The sequence below is a fragment of the Cynocephalus volans genome, chromosome 15 (genome assembly GCF_027409185.1).
Source record: "Cynocephalus volans isolate mCynVol1 chromosome 15, mCynVol1.pri, whole genome shotgun sequence".
NCBI lineage: Eukaryota > Metazoa > Chordata > Mammalia > Dermoptera > Cynocephalidae > Cynocephalus > Cynocephalus volans.
In genome coordinates, this window is record NC_084474.1 from 95,695,276 (window position 1) to 95,714,831 (window position 19,556).

General features: G+C 49.3%; 1 protein-coding gene across 1 annotated transcript in view; it reads right to left on the reverse strand.

Moving 5' to 3' along the window:
• Positions 1–613: 613 nt before the first annotated feature.
• The window catches only part of ZC3H3 (zinc finger CCCH-type containing 3), a 91,576-nt gene continuing 72,633 nt past the window's right edge, over positions 614–19,556 (reverse strand). The window contains exons 10-12 of the mRNA XM_063079506.1: positions 3,906–4,090; positions 2,833–3,248; positions 614–1,052 (exon numbers count right to left, since the gene is read on the reverse strand). Of these exons, the coding sequence (XP_062935576.1) occupies positions 1,021–1,052; positions 2,833–3,248; positions 3,906–4,090 (633 nt within the window). The 3' untranslated portion in view covers positions 614–1,020. The remainder of the gene's footprint in view (positions 1,053–2,832; positions 3,249–3,905; positions 4,091–19,556) is intronic.

Sequence of the window (19,556 nt, forward strand, 5' to 3'; positions counted from 1 at the left end):
CACGGGACCCACTTTGGCCAAGGGGACCCTTGTGGATGTGGTATTGGCAGAGGCCTGAGCTGCCCATCAACCTGGGCCTAAAACACATGGCAGAGAATGGGGGGCTTGTGTAGCAGACCAGGACAAGGTGTCAAGTGGCAGGTGGGGACTCGGCATCCAGGCTGCAGAGGTTTGTCACACAGTGGCACAGAGCACCAGGAAGGGCTGCTGGCCCACCTCCCCTGGGGGCCCTCTTGGGAGGACCCTTCAAAGGGCTGCACCTCATTTTTCGGGAGGTGAGGGGGAGGGAGGAGGAAGAGGGTCGATGCCCTGTGCCCCAGCAGGTCTTGCCCTACCCAGGACCCCCTGCAGAGGACACTATCACAGCTAGGCTGCCCAGTCAGGCCCCCAGAACAAGATGCCCTCAGGCGGGCCTGGCTGCCTCCATCCCCAGCTTGGTCGCAGCCTGTTGCATCCTAATAAACAGAGCCCCACTCTGGGCCTCCCCGACCCCAAATTGTGTTGGCTCAGCCATGAGGAGAGGCTGCCCCGGACCCCTGAACCATCCCAGGGAGGTGGGAAAGTGGCTGATACTCCTGCCAGAGGTGGCGACGGTCAGGACTAGCCAGCCAGACACAGGACAGAACCTTTATTGCTGAACACGAAACGCCTACCAGGGAGGCCTGGCCAGTGGCCTCTTCCCCAGGCAGGAGTCTTGGGTGGGGAGGGTGGGGGGGACACTGCCACATCCATGGCAGGGGACGGGCCTTGGGGTGAGCGCTGCCCAGCACCCCGGCAATGGGGGACTTGGGGGGCAAATCCTAGGTTTGCAGTGGGGCACACAGGCCAGCTTCCAGACTGAGGGAGGAAGACGCCTTGGGCACACACTGGTCCTGGAAGGCTGAGTGCCAGGCTGGCAGAGCGATGCCCTGTGGGGCTTGGTGGTGGGCGGCCCCTCCTCTGGGGCAGGGTGGTGGCCAGAGCCTCCTTCCTCTCCAGGGACAAGGGACTGAGGTAGGTGCGGGCTGGTCCCGGGGGCCCTCACAGACGCGGCTTGATGTGCAGAGGCTTCCCTGTGCAAAGAGTGCAAAGGTCAGGTGCCAGGCAATCCACAGCCAGGGGGGGCCTCTCCACTCCCAAAGCTCCTAGTCTGACCCTCAAGATGGGGGAGACTCTGTCAGCCCAGGCCTGCATGGTGGGGGCTGCAGACACTCCCTGAAGTAGAGGGGGACAGAAGCTCCGATATGCTGTCGTCCTCAGTCCCTGCCAGCCTGCTGCCCCCAGGCCCTGGCTAGCCTCTCTGCTCATCTAGCTGTGGTGTGGCCGGACCATGGGATCAAGGGGGAAGGAGCAGAGCGGCCAGCAGGGTCCTCCTGCTCTGCACCATGCAGGGCCTCTCTGGGTGGTGGGCGGGGTGTGGGTGGGAGCCGGGCCAGGTGTGCTGGGCTATGAATAGCAGGTGCACGCTGGCGTGCAGACACGCTTCCCGCACGTTCACACGGGCCGTGAGGCTGCCAGACGCACCCGAGGGGGGCGCCGCACCTTCCACATGAGAAGTGGGGTGTGTGTGAGCACGTGTTTGGCGGGCCAGAAGCAGGAGGGGCAGGAGGGGCAGGAGGGAGATGTTCCCCGCGGGGCACATGCACACTTGCTGGGCACTGGTGCCTCACTTCCTCCCCCATGAATGCCACCCTGGAGGCACCACAGCATCCTGCTGACCACAGATGCCTCTGTATGGCTGCCCACAGGCCTGGCACCACCTGCCTGTCCCCTGCAAGCCCGCCTCTTCTACGGGGTCCCCTCTTCAGGGCTGATGGCCCCATTCACCTGCTCAGCTGAGCCTGGGCCTGGCCCAGGCCTCAGATTCACTGGTTTCTGTCCCGCCGGCCTCCACCCCTACCAGGTGGTGGCTTCGGCAGGTGCAGCCTGGCTTCCTGCCCAGAGACAGTCCCAGGCTGACCTTTGCCTGCCCCTGCAGCTCCCAGTCCTGGGCAGGCCACATGAGGCCTGAGTAGGAAAGGATGCTCTGACAGGGCCACCAGGCAGGGGAGGTCTCTGGAACCTTTCCTCGGCCCTGCCCACCCCACACATAGAACCCCTTAGCACCTGGCCTACCTTCTCTGCTGAAATTGGTTGCTGGGTTCCTAATCTTTTTCTTTTAAAAAAGTGACTGCTCAGGGCCCCGTCTGCTCCCCACCCCAGAGAGGCCCACCCAGACGGAGGGAGCCGGTGCCCCAGTCCAGGTGGGCGGGGGACGTGGCCTCTGCTTTGCGCCCCCGACATGGACGCTGTGAACAGGCGGTGGCCCCTCTGAGGCAGGCGTTTGAGCGTGCTCAGCGGGGCTGCTGGAGAAGGCTACAGCTAGCATCTTCCATTAACGTTACGACCATGAAATATGACAATAAAATGATAGCCGTATGGTCGCAAATTTGCAGCCCGCCGAGCTGCGTGGGGTTTATCGTCACTCAAACGCGCGGAGAGCTGTAAAATGTTTACAGAAAGGGTCGTTTGCAGCCATAAAATCCTCTTTTCTCTCCTAAACAAGGCTGAGTGGAGCCATTTACCAAGCCCCAAATGTTCATCAGGGGAGAGGGAACATCTGTTCTCTCCAGGAGTGTGTGGTGATCTTCCAGAACAAATTAACAGAAATGGGTGCTTTCTAATTAAATCAGCCCTCAGCTGGGGTGGCCCAGGCGGGCAGCCCCTGCCCGTGGCCAGCAAGTGTACACACAGCCCCTGCTGGACGCATCTTGGCCCCACCTGGAGATTCTGACTCAGTGGCTCTGAAGTGGCCATTTAAAAAGACCCCTGTGTCTGTGCTGGGCTGGGCTCAGGAGGGGCCGGGCTGCCTACCTGAGTCCTTGATGGGTGGGCTCCTGGGGGTCCGGGCCCCAGGCTGGCCCCCTGGGCTGGGTGAGGACTGCAGGGAGATGAAGGAGGGCAGCTTGTAGAGGCTGCCAGAGCCGGTCACCACTGAGGTGGCCTCCTCCCGGAAAGATGGCTCCTCCTGGTCCAAGGAGGGGGAAGGAAGGGAGGAGGAGGACAGAGAGGAGGATGGGGGGGAGGAGAAGGAGGAGGAGGAGGAAGAGGAGGAGGAGGAGGAGGAGGAGGAGGAGGAGGAGGAGGAGGAGGCGGCGGCGGCGGCGGCGGCAGTCTTGGACAACAAGGGAGAGGCTGATGCTAACACCCGTGGGGAGGCCAGGACAGCAGCTGTAGATGTGGTGCCGCTGAGTGTCTGTCTCCGGGGGCGCTGGGTGGCCAAGGGCTTCCTGCAGGAAAGGCAGGGGAGCAGAAGCGTGAGGCTGGGCGGCTGCTTGGGCAGGGCAGGGGCCCAGCAGGAACTGGCAACCACTTGCATGCGCTTGTCCCAGTGACAGGGCTCCTGGCCCCTCCCCACTCCTTGCTGCCCCAGGCAGCCCCCAGGCATCTCCACCCAGGGTAAAGCCTGAGGCTCCATCTCCAAGCCTGGCCTTCACCCCAAGGACAGGCTGGTTATGGGGCTTCTGGCCTAGGGCAGCAGGGTCACCCAGCTGGTGAGAATGGCTGTCCCTCACCTTCCACGGCCTTACTTCCTCACCTGCGTGGGGCTCCCACACTCACACAGCAGGTAGGCACAATCCGGGGACCCCAAGATGCCTCCTGGGGGCTGGACTTCCTCCACTGTCCTGGGGAGTGGGTTTGTGAGAAGTCCCCACCTTTCTCCATGGGCGGGGGATGCCCCTGGCTCTGTAAAGCCTTGGGGACTCAGAGTGGGGGCATCTCTGGAGGTCAACTAACTGATCCTCAGCCTTGGACTGATATTTCTTTTCAGGTCTGAGGCCCAAAGAGCTGGGGGTAGGGGCTCAATCCAGAGGGTCTTGAATGTCCCCCAGGGCAGGGAGGGACCGTCCCCAAGCTCACATCCACAGCACCCACTGCCTTATCACCTGGGCCCATGGCCAGCTGAGGCTCTGCTCCTAGGGGCTGCATCACTGGGCCCTGGGGCGGGGGGCACGGCTGCCCGCCGGCCATGGCGCTTCTGGTTGCGGTGGAGTAGCTGGCACTGGGTGCCTCGGGGACACGCACCCCTGCGGGCGAAGTCAGGGCACAGCAGCGTGTGTTTCTTCTTGCACTGGGGGGAGAAGGGGCACAGCTGGAAAGGTCGGGTGGAGACTTTGGCCCTGCCCTAGCGAGTGCTTGGCTGGCCCTGCAGGCTCTGCCCACCGGAGCTTGGGTCCAGAGGCTTCCTGCTGGAGAGCTGAGACCACCAAGCCACAAGAGCTCCACTTGGGCCCTGATACCCCCACCCACTCACGAGATACCCTCAGCAACCTGTAGGGACCATGGGCATAGACTGAGGACAGGGACTGGGCCAGCCTGGAGATTCCCAGAGCCCGAGGCCCAGCCACTGCCTGGGGCTCTGCCTGCCTGCTGCCACCTCCAGACCCAGCCTGCCTATCTTGGCAGCATGGAGGGCACTGGAGGAAGGTGGGTGGGGCTGGCCAGGCAAGGTCCAGGCTTTGAGCCCGGGGGTGAGGCAGGTCGGCTGAGGCCAGGCAGCACTGTGTCAGGGCCGGGCGGGCACCCGATCCACAGCACCTGTCACATGGCTAATTATACCCTGGGGGGTGGGCACACCAGCCAGCAGGTGCTCCAGGCAATGGCGCAGCCTCAGCTCTGCCCACCAGACCCACAGGGAAACATGAAGCTTCTGCCCAAAGTCCCAGTGGTCAGCCTGGCCTGGGGACTGGGCGCTCAGGGCAAGGCCTGCCTTTCCTGGGCCCATCCCACCCTTCCTGGGCTCAACTCTGCAGCCGGGCTGTGTGCCCACCTTGTGCCCAATGCCTTTCCAGGGGAGTGATCCCTTTCTCCCCCACTTCTGCTCTGCAGCTGGCTTAGGTGGGCACAACTTGGAGGAGAGAGCTGAGTCCATCTTGCCTGATGCCCCCCAACTACTCCTCACGTCAGACCAGATGAGAGGTTGCCCCAAAGTGAAGCGTGACGAACTCCCTGCCACAAGGGTGGAGCTCAAAAGCAGCCCCAGTGCTGAGAAGCTGTGGTACTCTCCATTCGTGGGGTGTGGACTGGCACAGCCAACTGGAAATGTATGTCAACAGCCTTAAAACTGGTTGCCCCCAGGCTGGAGGCACGCTCAGGCTCCTGCTACCTCATTCAGTTGCTCATTCATTACTTCCACATGGAGTTTGAGTGTCCCTTGGACTAGGCCTGGCCCTGAAACCCAGCAGGCCCACCCCAAGGAGTCTGCAGCCCAGAGACAGGTGGCTGTGACAGGCCAGGCTTCAGGGACCGATGGGTGGGGCCTTCTGGAGATGGAGGACAATTTGGGCAGGTAGAGGGAACAGGAGATAGCACGACCAGAGCCCTGCAAGGCAAGAAAAGAGCCACCTCCAGCATGTGTGTGGCCCTGTGAGTAGGCACAGGCATGTGTGGGGACTGTGTGGCATCGCGGGTGTCTCAGGGTGTGTTTCATCAGATCCATGTGAGTGCAGGGGCGAGGGTGGCTACAGAGCACCAGCAGTGCGGTGACAGGGCTGAGAGGTGCCGCAGGTGGACAACCCATGCTGGGCTCAGACTCAGCAGAACAGACTGTGACACACTGAACTTCTACATTTTCCTTGATCATGTGCTGAAATTTTTGATATTGGGTTAAATAAAATATATTATTTCATCTGTTTTTTTTTTTTTTTTTCTTTTTTAAGGTAGCTCCTAGAAAGGTGGGACAGCCTGTGCTCCTGGGCTACCAGCCTGTGCAGCAATGTCACTGCTCTGAATGCTGTAGGCAACTGTAACACACAGTAAGTGTCTGTGCATCTGAACATGTCTAAACACAGAAAAGGTACAGTAAAAATAGGGTATAAAAGATAAAAAGTGCTACACCTGCATAGCACTGGTATACACCATGTCCATACACATATGGTAGCATATGCCTACCATGTGCGCAGCTCACAGGACTCGAAGCTGCTCTGGGGAGTCAGTGAGTGGGTGGGGCGGAACGTCAAGGCCTTGGTTGTTACTTTGCACCACTGTGGACCCTACAGACACTGTGCACTTGGGCTACCTCCATTTATAGAATATAAAGTAACTGCACTGTGTAGTTAAGACAGCTGTGATGTTAGCAGGCAACAGCACTCCTGTTCCATCGCAACCTTAACAGGACCTACACTGTATGTGCAGCCCATCGATGACCAAAGCATCATTATGTGGCACATGACTATTAGAAAAGAAGACCTATGTCAAAAGTTAGGGGGGAAACAGCAAAATAAACCCGAAGAAAGCAGAGGGAATGAAAATTAAAACCAAAGAAGGCAGAGGGAATAAAATAGAACAGAAATTAAAACTAGAAGTTGGCTCTTTGAAAATATTAATAAATTTGAGCAATAAATCAGAAAATAAAGAGGAGGAACTTTAGCTGGCTGGTTATCTCTGTTGATTAGAGCATGGTGTGTTATAACACCAAGGTCAAGGGTTCAGATCCCCACACCAGCCAGCTGCCCACAAAAAAGAAAAAAGAGAAGGAACATATGAACAACGCCAGGAATGACAAGTGCATAGCTATAAATGCTGCAGGTCATAGAAAAGACACGCACATGGCATCAGGAACAAACTTTAAGCCAATAAATGTGAAAACACAGATGAAATTGACAAATTCTAGGGAAACTGATAAGAAAAATAAAACATGAATATTCTTATACCCATAAAGGAATTTGAATCAGTAGTTAAAAAATAAAGAAAGCTCCAATCCAGAGGTTTTACTTGTAGTTCTACCAAATATTCAAGAGATGTACATATAATTCCAATGTTACATCAACTAGTGCAGAACAGAAAAACAGACAACATTTTTCAATTAGTACATGGGGCCAAGAATAATCTCGACACCAAAACTGACTCATTACATGAGAAAAGAACATTTGGGCCAATTTCACTCATGAACAAGGATGCAAAAGTACTACACAAATTACGAACAAACAGCCATGTAAAAAACCCAGCTACGTGTAAAAATAGTAATATGTGAGCCAAGGTGGGATCACTTGAGGAATGCAAGGTTGGTTTAACATTAGCAAATCAGGAACTGAAATTAGCACATTAACAAGCTAAAAGGGAAGAATCATATGATCACCTCAATAGATATTTAAGAGTATTTAGTAAAATTCGACATGAATTCAAATTTTTTAAAAAAGGAATATCAAATTAGTGTCTGAAATGAACTTTCTAAGCCTAATATAAAGGTTTTCTTAAGAGACGAACACTTCTTCTTCCAGAAGGCATCACATCAAGTGGAGAAGTTGGAAGCCCACTACCATCACCAGTCAATATTGTACTGGGATCCCAGCCAGTGCAGGGAAGCAAGAAAAGAAAGAAAATGCATTCGGACTCAAAAGAAGAAAAGAAAAGTAAGGACGTTTCTTCTTCATTTGTGAACAATATGATTGTTGTGTAGAAGAACCCAAGAGAATCTATAAATTATTACAATTACAAACATAGTTCAGCAAGATTGCTGGAAAAAAACATAAAAATTGTATTTCTGTATACCAAGAGACATGAGAAAATAAAATTTAAAAATATACTCTTTATGATAATAAAAGAAAGATGCTGCCACGCTCATAGTTGAGAGGCTTACTGTCGAAGAGACAAGTGTCAGTTCTCACATTCAAGACAATCTCAATCAAAATTCCACATTTTTTTCTTCAATGTGAGAAATTGAATCTAAAATATATTTCTGGAAGAAAGAAGTTCAAGAACAGCTGAAACCACTGAGAAAAAGAACATGGGGAGAGCTTGCTTTGTCACTATGAGTAATTATGAAGCTCAAACAGCTGGACATGGTGTCAGGTCAGGAACAAACAACCAAAGAACGGAAAGGTGAGTCCAGAAATAGACCTGAACACACATGAAACGTCCACTTACAGGGACTGCACTACAGGCCTACACAGGTGCTGGGGTGGAACAAAACCGGACCCCTACCTCACACCATACACAGAAGTCAATTCTAGTTAGATTACAGATTGAAGTCCTATATATGAAAGATGATATCACAGAACATGTAGATAGCAATTTAGCATGATGGGGGGTAGAGCTGGATTTCTTATACAAGACACTAAGGGTGAAAACTGTAAAGAAAAAGACCAATAAAACTACTTCCATGAAAATTAAGAACTTTTAGGGCTGGTCTATGGCTCACTTGGGAGAGTGCGGTGCTGACAACACCAAGGCTACAGGTTCGGATTCCTATATAGGGATGGCTGGTCAGCTCACTTGGGAGAGAGTGGTGCTGACAACACCAGGTCAAGGGTTAAGATCCCCTTACTGGTCATCTTTTTTTTTAAAAAAAAAGAAGAAAATTAAGAACTTTTGTTCTTCAAAACATGCCAGAAAGAAGTGAAAATATAAACCACAAACTGGGGAGAAGACATTTGCCACTCATGTGACTGGTGAAGGACTAATATCCAGGATATTACATATTTATATATCTTTGCTTATATTTATATCTTATATTCATAAATTTCCTGTAAGAGAAAAGCAACACAATGAAAAATGTCCCCACCTTCACCCAAAAAATGTCAGGTATTTTTCAGAAGAGAAGGCACAAAAGGCTTAAAAACATAGGAAAAGGTGTTCAGCCTCATTTTAAGTCAAAGAAATCCAAATTAAAAATACAAGACAGCTTTTAATCCTTCCAACGGTCAAGAAGACACAAAAAGGTGAACGTCACCGTGTGCTGGTGAAGAGGCCTGCACCCAGCAGGCCTGAGAAGCTGGTCGCTGCTATCTAACAAAGCTGACGTCTGTGCCTGCTGTGGACTCTAAGGCACTGCTTCCCATAGTGTGCTCCCTGGAGGCCCGGGGTCAGGGGTCTGTAAGGTCAAAACTGTTTTCAAATGACTAATTCATCACCTGCCTTTTTCACGGATGGCAAGACGACAATGAGTGGTGATACAAAGCTGGATCCCTGAAGGGCATTCCACAGGGTGAGGGCCATGGGGGCTGTCTCCCCTGCTGGTCGCAGCAGCCCTTCCCCACCATTGCCTGCTCCATGCCACGTCGTGTCAGGACAGGGTACGACCATGTCTGCACTGGAGCTGGCACAGAGGATGCAGGGGCTTGGCAGTTCTCCCAGCTGGCCTGTCCACAGCAGCCCCCCAGTGCTGGTGCAGCCCAGGGCCTGGGGGGGGCCACTGCCCCTCCCACAACCCCCCTATGCTCAGCCTCCCACAGAGTTGCCCCTCATCCTTGGCTCTTTCCAACCCACTGCAAGCAGCATCTCCACTGGATAGCCTATTGGCATCCCTTGTCCTCAGTGGAGTAACTGGCTTTCTTCCCACTGTCCAAAATCAAAGCTGCCCCTCCACCAGCACCTTGGAGGATGTCCGTGACACCTCTCCACCTCCCTCTCTCTCCCCTCCCTGTTCCCAGTCAGGCTTCTGCCCATCCATGCTCATGGCTGCCCTAGGCCAAGGCCATTCAATCATTCAATTCATTCCAAAATCAGTGACAAGGGCTGGCTGGTTATCTCAGTTGGTTAGAATGCAGCCTTATAACACCAAGGTCACGGGTTCAGATCCCCATACTGGTTAGTCGCCAAAACAAAAACAAAACAAAATGTGTGACTAGATGCAGTGCGGTATCCTGGAATAGAAAACAGACATCAGTGGAAAACTGGGTAAAATCCAAATAAAGTCTAGAGTGAACAGTAATGCACCAGTGTTGACCTCTTAGTTTTGAGGTTAGATAGCTGGTTATGGTATGTAGCACATTAGCAGTAGGGAGACGGGCTGAAAGTGTATAGGAACTCCCTGCAACAGCTTTTCACATTTGGTAAATCTAAAATGGTTCCAAAATAAAAAGTTTATTAACACCATGAATGACTGTATGCTTTATGCCAGGCCCTGAAAAGTGAGCAAGCCAACAGAGAAGACCTGGGGGCCAGCATGGTGGGTATGGGGGGACCAGGATGTCTGAAGGTCATAGTACAGGGCCTGGGGGCCATAAAAAGGTCGGAGCCCCCAGAGGCAGAATCTGATCTCAAGGTGGAAGCAGCAAGTGAGAGATGAGGGGACTGGAAGTGGCAGTGAGGGGCCAGCAGAGGGCAGGGTCAGGAACTGGGGCTCCATTTAGGGACATTAGATGCCCATGCAGATGGCTGTTATCACCAAATGGACGTGTCTGAGAAGAGTGTGATCTGGAACCATCCACTTCCAGACAGGGCTCAGGGAGGTCCCCTGGCAGAGGATGAGGGAGTGCAGCCCTGCCCTTCCAGAGTGCAGAGACCTCCCGAGAGGGAGCGGGACTTGGTGGAGGAGGTGCTCATTGTGAGTGAGAGGGACGCAGGGCCAGGCCAGCAGGTGACCATGGAGAGGCCAGCCATATGCCAGCTGTATTTGTTGGGGGTGGGGACAAGGGGTTTGTAAGGAGAAGCCAGATGAGGCCCTGTGCTCTGCTGAGGGAGGTCATAAGGGGCAGCAAGGTCAAAGAGCTGGAGGTCATGGCAGAGTGGGTGCCAGCATCTGCCAGCTGGGGGAATGGGAGGTGGTGGGCAGGGGTCAGAAACCTCAGAGATGGGCAGGTGCAGGGTGAGTGGGAGCCAGATGTGGCCCATGTGGGGGGAGACTGGCGGTGTGCTTGAAAGGGCTGAGTTTATGAAAATGGGTGGAGGACACAGGGTGGTCAGCAGCAACAGGGACCAGGACAAAGATATGTCCCTGCTCTGTGCCAGAGCGCAATGCACGGACCAGGCTGGCGTGTACAATTCTGCTCCACAGCAAGTGCATGGAGCATCCAACTAGGGCCAGCAGGGGCAGGAATTCTGCATGGAGATCAGGGAGAGGGTTCCAGAGAGGGAGACCAGGCACTTGAGGTCCGTCATCAGAAGACAAAACCAACAGTCCTGGGAGCTGCAGGAAGGACAGGAGAAAGGAGCCTAGGGAGAAGTCCCGACAGGAAGGAGGGACTGATAGGGAAGTCAATGAATAAGAGAAGGAATAAACGAATGAAGAATTCTAGTAAGACCAACAGCTGGTTGTCTGAAAAGGGCAATAAGACAGACAAGCCTCTGGCAAGACTGATCCCAGAAAGAAAGTGAGAAAACGCAAATTAAACACAGATGAAAAAGGAAGACAGCTCTAGACACAGCAGAGAATGTCATCCATACACCAGTGTACACCAATACATGGAAACCTAGGCAAAACAGAACAATTCTTGGAGAAAATAACCCAAAATTGCCGTAAAAAAAAAAAATAGAAGGGACTTTCACTGCTATGGGGATGGAGTGGACATATCTCCCGTTCCTTCCGTAACAGGCACAAGCAGTCTCTGAAAGGTGAGAGAAGGAGGCAGACCACTAAGGACATGGCTTGACAGGGTGGGGGGGTTCCCTGAGGTTTCTTTCTGCCTCAAATACCCTGGACTTGGAGCTAAGGAAGGCAGCAAACTGGAAATGCCAAAATGCCAATGGGTGTGGACCAGAGGCCGTGCAGCAAGACAGAAAACTTTTAGACCACAACCCTCTACTCCAGTAAAATACCTCAACAACTGTGCCTTCACCCACTAGCTGGGCCAGCAAAGGCCAAGTGGGGAGTGAGAAGCCAGCACTTGACCCTTGGCCAGGCTGTGAGGAGGTGCCCCTCCCTTCCTGCTGGGGTGGTGAAAAGCTGGGATGTCTTGCCACTCACTTGTCCATGATGTTAGTGGGGGAGGGTATGGACTTCCCTCTAGTCCCAGTGAGGGCTCAGTGGGAAGTAAGTGCTCCTGCCCCCACCCAGGAGTAATGAACAGACCCCCACAGCACCAATGAGGCCAAGGGTCGGGCCTGGATTCCTACTGCCACTTGGTAACAATGAAGCAGCACCTCCCACCCCCCAAAACTAGCCAAAATGCCCAAGTTTCAAGAGAAAATGACTCATCATACCAAGAACAAGGAAGATCTCAAACAGCATGATGAGAGACAATCAGCACATGCCAACACTGAGATCACAGCGTTAGCATTATCTGACAAAGACTTCAAAGCAGCATCCTAAATATGCTTCAACAAGCATTTACAAACATGCTTGAAACAAATGAGAAAAGAGAAAGTATCAACAAGAAAAAGAAGACGTAGTAGAACCAAATGAAAATTTTAGAACTGAAAAATACAAACACTGAAATGAAAAACTCAGTATGTGGGTTCAACAGCAGAATGGAGTGGACAGAGAACTGGAAGACAGAATAGTAGAAATTAACCAGCCTGAACAACAGAGAGAAAATAAGACTTAAAAAATGAACAAAATCTCAGGGATCTGTGGGACTACAACAAAAGACTTAACATTCATGTAATTGGAGATCCAGGAGAGGAAAAAGAACTCAAAGAAATAATGAAAACTTCCCCATTTGGAAAAAACATAAGCCTACAAATTCAAAAAGTTGAGCAAACCCCAAACAAATAGACCAAAGAAATCCACCTCATAATACATCATAGTCAAACTTTCAAAAGTAAAAGACAAAGAAATAATCCTCAAAGCAGCCATAGAAAAATAACATTTTACCTAAATGCGGAAAAATTCCAATGACAGTGAATTTCTTATTAGACATGACAGAGGACATAACATTTTTCAAGCTGAAAAGAAAGAGCCATCAACCCAGATTCCTATATTCAGTGAAGTATTCTTTAGGAATGAAGGGGAAATCAATACATTCTCAGATGAAGAAAAACTAAGAGAATTTGTCACCAGAAGGCCTACCCTAAAAAGTGGTTAAAGGAAGTTCTCTAAACAGAAAGGAAACAATAAAAGAAAAATCCTGATAGCAACTGGATTTGGTACTATCTGTGTTTTCAGGCTTCCGCTGGGGATCTTGAAACATATCCCCAGTAGATAAGGGGAGACTACTGCATAATTGTATATACTGAAAAACACTAGAGATAAATCAAACTAAAATTCTAAAAAATATTCCAGTAACTCACAAGAAGTCAGAGGAGAAAAAACAAAACAAACAAACAAAAAACCAAAAAACAAACAAAACAAAAACACCAAACAAACCCAGAGAAATGAAAAACAGAAAGAATAGAGAACAAAAAATTAAATGGCAGACTTAAGCCCTAATATATCAATAATGAATTAAATGTAAATGCCCTAAATATACCTATTAAAAGGCAGAGATTGGCAGAATGAATTTTAAAATATGACCCAATTATCTGCTATCTACAAGCAAGTCACTTTGAATATAATGCATAAGCAAATTGGAAGTAAAAAGAAGAAAAAAAGACATATTATGGAAACTTGATCCAAAGAAAACAAGAGTGGCTATATTAACATCAGATAAGGAAGACTTTAGAACAAAGAAAATTACCAGAGACAGAGAGGGGTATTTATAATGGTAAAACGGTCAAACTATCAAATACACAAAGCAATTTTAAATATATATGCACCAAACAAAAGAGCTGTAAGATATGTGACATAAAAATGATAGATATGAGAGGAGAAATAGACAAACCCATAATTAGAGACTTTGACACCGCTCTCACTATTGAGAAATAGACAGAAAATCAGCAAGAATACAAAAGAACTCAAAAACTCTTTTAACCAGCAAAATCTATTAGACATTTATAGAACACTCAACCCAACAACAGTGGAATAGACATTTTTTTCAAGTACCCAGGGAACACATACCAAGATAGACTATATCCTTGGCCATAAAACACCCCTCAAGAAACTTAAAAGAATTAAAATCATACAGAGTACATTCTTCACCATGATGAATTCAAACTAGAAATCAATGACAGAAAGATAACAAGAAAATCTCCAAACATTTGGAAACTAAACAACACACTTCTGAATAATCCATAGGTCAAAGAGGAAGTCTCAAAGGAAATAAAAAACAGAACTGAATGAAAATACAACATCTCAAAATTTGTGGGATACACCTAACTAAATTCATACATTAGAGAAAAAGAAAATTTTCAAGTTGATAATCTAAGTTTCTACCTCAAGAACCTAGAGGAGAAAAAAAAAAACAGCAAAACAAACCCAAAGCAAATAGAAATAAGTTAATAATAATAAGAGCAGAAAGCAATGAAATAAAAACCAGAAAAACAGAGAAAAATGAGTGAAACAAAGAACTGGCTCTTTGAAAAGATCAATAAAATTGACAAAGCTCTAGCAAAACAGACAATAATAATAAGTAGAAAAGTTCACAAATTTCCAATGTTAGGAAGGAAACAAAGATCACTACAGACATCAAAAGGATAATTAGAAAATATTTCAAACAATTCTACACACATAAATTTGACAACTTAGATAAAATAGACCAATTCCTAGAAATATACGAACTACCAAAACTGACTCAAGAACAGAACATCTCATTAGACCTCTATATATGTAGTATGAAGACTGAACCAGTAATCAAAACCGTTCCAAGAAAGAAAAGCCTAGGACCACATGGATTCACTGCTGAAGTCTACTAAAACATTTAAAGTATCAACACCAATTCTCCTTAAACTCATTCAAAAAATAGAAGAGGAGGGAACATTTCCTAACTGATCCTATGAGGCCAGTATGACCTTCATACCAAAATGAGACAAAGACACTACAAGAAAAAGAAACTACAGACCAATATCCTCTATAAATATTAATGCAAAAATCCTCAACAAAACACTTGAGAAGCAAATTTAGCAACACATTAAAAAGATTATATATATATGACTGTTATGGCTTGAATGTCCCCTCCAAAACTCATGTTGAAACTTAATCCCCAATGTGGCAATATTGAGAGGTTGAGCCTTTAGGAGGTGGATAGATCATGAGGAAAAAGCCTTCACGAATGGATTAATCCACTCATGAATTCATGGGTTAATCAATTAATGGTTTATCATGAGCGTGGAACTGGTAGCTTTATAAGAGGAAGAAGAGACACCTGAGCTAACACGCTCTTGCTCTCTTGTCATATGATGCCCTGTACCACCTTGGGACTCAGCAGGGTCCCCACAAGGAAGAAGGTCCTCACCAGATGCAGCCCCTCAATCTTGGGCTTCCCAGCCTCCAGAACTGCATGAAATAAATTTAGTTTCTTTATGAATTACCCAGTTTTGGGTATTCTGTAATTTTCTGTTGACATAAAATGAACTAAGACAATTACCAAGTGTGATTTATTCCTGGAATACAAAGATGGTTTAACATACAAAAAACCAATCAATGCAATTGATTGTGATTGACTGTGATTGACAATGTGGTCAATGTCATTAATTGGCCACCTTAATAAAATGAAGGAAAAAAGCCACAAGATCATCTCAATTAATGTAGAAAAAGATTTAACAAAATTCAACACCCTTTATGATAAAAACATCCAATATACTAGGGATAGAAAGGAACTTCCTCAAGATAATAAACATTGTATGTGAAAAAGCCCTTATTCAATAATGAAAAATGAAAGCTTTTTCCTCTAAGATGAGGAACAAGACAAGGATGCCCAGTTTTGGCACTTCTATTCAACATAGTACTGAAATCTCTAGCCAGAGCAATTAGGCAAGAAAAAGAAATAAAAGGCATCCAAATTGAAAAGGAAGAAATAAAGTTGTATCTATTTGCAGATGACATGGTCTTTATAAATGTAGACAACCCTAAGAATACACACAAAAAATTGTTGGAGCTAATAAATGAATTCAACAAGTGGTGGAGAGATGTAGAGAAACTGAAATGCTTGTGCACTGCTAGTGGAAATATAAAATGGTGCAGCCGCTTGGAGAACAGTTTGGCAATTCCTCAAAAAGAAAAATATAGAATTACCATATAATGCAGCAATTCCACTCCTAGTAAGATCCCCTTACTGGTCATCTTTAAAAAAAAAGGTTAAAATGGAAAATTTTACATTATATATATTTTACCACAATTTAAAAAAATTAATAATGTAACGTATCAAAAAACTACTGAATTGTACACTTAAATGGAATATCTCAATAAAGCTGATTTTAAAAAGATAGGAATGGCCAACAAGCACACAAGTTGATCAACATCACAAGCCCTTAGGGAAATGTGAACTAAAACCACAGTGAGATACCACCTCACACCCGCCAGAAAGGCCACAGTCAAAAATACAGACAAGGACAAGTGCTGGTAGGGCTGGAGACAGCATGTCGCCCTTGTTTGCTACTGGTGGAAGTGTGCAATGGCGAAGCCACTTTATTTATTTATTTATTTTTTTTTTTTTTTTAAAGATGACCGGTAAGGGGATCTCAACCCTTGGCTTGGTGTTGTCAGCACCACGCTCTCCCGAGTGAGCTAACCGGTCATCCCTATATGGGATCCGAACCTGTGGCCTTGGTGGTATCAGCATCACACTCTCCCGAGTGAGCCACGGGCCAGCCCTAACACTTTAAAAAACAGTTCATTAAACTCTGAGTCACCCTATGACCCAGTAATTCCACTCCTAGGCATCTACCCAAGAGAAATGAAAATGTACATCCTCACAAAGACTTGTCCATGGATGTTCATAGCAGTATATTCATAAATAACTGCCCCAAACTGGAAACAACCAAACGTCCATCCACTGATGAGTGCATAAATAAAACGTGGTTAATGTGTACAATGAAGCATCACTTAGCAACAGAACAGAAGGAAGTGCTGATACATACCGCAGCATGGACAGGCCTCAAAAGCAGAATGCTGATCAGAGGCCAAAAGACAGACAAGGAAGACTACGTATTGTATAATTCCGTGAACACCCAAAAAACACAAGCTTACAGACAGAAGGTAGATCTGCGTTGCCTGGGGTGGGGTGGGGTGGGGTAGAGTGGTGGGAGAAGGGGAACTGGGATAACTACAAGGAGTCGAGGGCCTTCTGGAGGGTGATGGAAATGTCCTAAAACTGCATCACAGTGATAGCTGCACAACCTTGCAAATTAACTAAAACCCATACACCTAAAACCCACAAATCATAAAGCTGCAATGGATGAATTGTATGGTATGTAAATTGTAACTCAGTAAAGCTGTTTGCTGTTTTAAGCGGCACCACAAATCGGAGGGAAGAGCAATCAGAGGGAAGAGCGGGTAGTTAGAGCATGGTTTGGGGAACCAGGCTCCCTACATGAAGAAAACAAACGCCATCTAGCACTCAGGGAGCATCCCCGTGCACTGGGCCAGTTCCAGAGGCTGCAAATCACCATGCTGACCCTCGCAATTGTCGTGACCTCCTGGGAGGCAGATGCTGCCATTACCCCAACGTTATGTAAAAGGAAACCGAGGCCCAGACGATAAAGTAACTTGTGCAGGGCCACAGCTGCAAGTAGCAGGTGGGGGCTGGACGGGGTCAGAGTCTTACCCACAGGTGCCTCCCACACCCACCTTGCCAAGGCTGGTGCAGTCATCAGCAGCAGACATAGGAGGCTCTCTGTGACATAGGTGGAGACAGGTCCTTAAGCAAGACCCACAGACTACTGACCACAGGGCAAAAAATGTAATGACCCGTCTCATGGAGAAGCGAAGGAGAGGCAGCAAGCAGTGACGACAGGGAATGCTCTTCATGATTCTGAAATCAAGCACGTTGTCCAGAAAACACAGGAGCTCCTGCGAGCCAGGAGGATGACGGCAGGGTCCAGGAGCGGCCATCGAGAGGAGGGGAATCCCTGGTGACTCAGCTCACCGCTGGGAACTGAAACCTAAAACTCAACCAGGCCCTCCCTATATCAGGCATTGCCAGGCACAGGCCAGGCAGGGCGGGGAAGGCCCAGCCAGGATGGGGCACTGAGCACACTCAGGGGACACAGGAACTCAGGCAGTCACTGGGGATGGCAGAGTGGAGGTACAGACGCAGAAAGCGTTGAGCTACGGCAGGTTTTCAACACAGCAGTGGGGAAGTCGAGCGGCAGCTGCGTCTGCCTGCACACACATGCGCGCACGTATGCTCACACGCACGCTCACATGCACGCTCACACGCACACACAGCTACCCCAGCTCTGTGCCCTGGGGGCTGGCCGTGGGGTAGCCCAGCTGCAGTGCACACATGCAGCACCCAGATCGTGAGTTTTAAACATACCCCAAAGGAACCAGGGCTCCTTGGAGAAGTGGCTGTTACTGAGCCAGAGCATGCTGTTATGCTAGAAAGCAAGAAAATGTTGAACACCTCTGGGAGTGTGCCACAAGTAAGAGGGGCCCGCTTGAAGGCTCTCACTGGCCAAATCTGAATTTAAGTGATAGTAGTGAGTTATGACCCATAGAATAACACAGACTCCCGGAGTGCCCACTGACATAAATACACAAGGGAGTTGGACATGGGGCGGAGAGAAAGCTCTTTTATACAGGAGAGCCCCACGTGCCAGGTGGAAGAAGCGAAGGCATCAGGATTTGGCAGACAAGAAGCGTCAGCGACCGTTAAGACTGAAGGGAGAAAGTGGGCTTCCAGAGTCGCAGCACCTCCGCACCAAATGTGGATCGGGGAGATCGATGGAGGCTCAGCCAGCACCCCCACCACCATGTGACCAGGGTGAGCCTGCTGCTGCACACAAGTCAAGGGAGAGAGCACTGTGCCTCGCCTGGGACATTCTGACTGCAAGGACACATCAGAACCCCCAAGGCGAGGGACTTCCACAGAACAACTGGCCCATCATCACCATGTCCTGAAGCCCAGGAGGAGGGAGGGGCCGCTCCAGCTGGCTGGGACCAGGCGTCTGGCACACACTGACCTCTGAGCCTTCAGGCCTCCAGCAGCCCTGTGGCCCCCCAAAAAAGGGAAGGAGCGGAGATTTACACAAGAAAAGGGAACGCACCTCTTTAACAAGCCATCGCTTTATGAAGCAAGGTTAACAGTTTCACTTGATTCAGTGGAATATTATAAACTCTCTGGGGCCCATTTGAGGACTTCTACTTCAGGCGCAAGGCGACGACTCAGCACTTTTTATATTATTTAGAGAATAAAATTAACCCTCCCAGGCCCGGGCTGCTGCCTTGCCTCCCCCAGATCGGCCTGCTCAGCGCTTTCCCAGCATAATTACAGCCGCTCTTCATCATGCACCGGCGCCGCCGAAAGGCACGCAGTAAGCACTTCCCTAACAGAAGCGGGGCTTCCGTAGCGCTTTGATATTTTCATTTACATCAGAATATTTTACGATAATCTTCCATGGTCTCCGTGGGAGTCTTGCCTCCCACCTGGGCTAGGCCCCACCTCCCTGGAAGGGCTTCTCTGCCAGGGCTCTGGTGCCTTCAAGGTGACCCGCCAGCTCCCAGTTGGGCCACAGCCCCTGGCCTTGCACTGAGAGGAGCTGGGGGCTGGCTCCAGGTACCCACTGCCTCGGTGCCCTCCCTGGAAGCAAGTTTTGGGCCACCGTGGATGTGGACAGGGCGAAGGAGGGGACACGGTGGGAGGTACTCAGCCAGCTGTGGAGGGCTGTGCACAGGAGGGAGAGCAGGACGCCCCCCGCCAATGCCTGGTGTCCTCAACTTCAGTGATGGTCCCCTCTCCAGATTGCAGGCCCCTGGGCTGGTGAATAATGGCTCCCTCTCAGGGGTCTCCCAGCCCAGGCACATAAGTTCCCAGGGCAGGGAGAGCCACAAGTGCAGTGGGGTGGGGAGAAGAGGGTCTCCACCTGCGGCCAGCCACTGGGGACACAGAGGCCCTGGCACT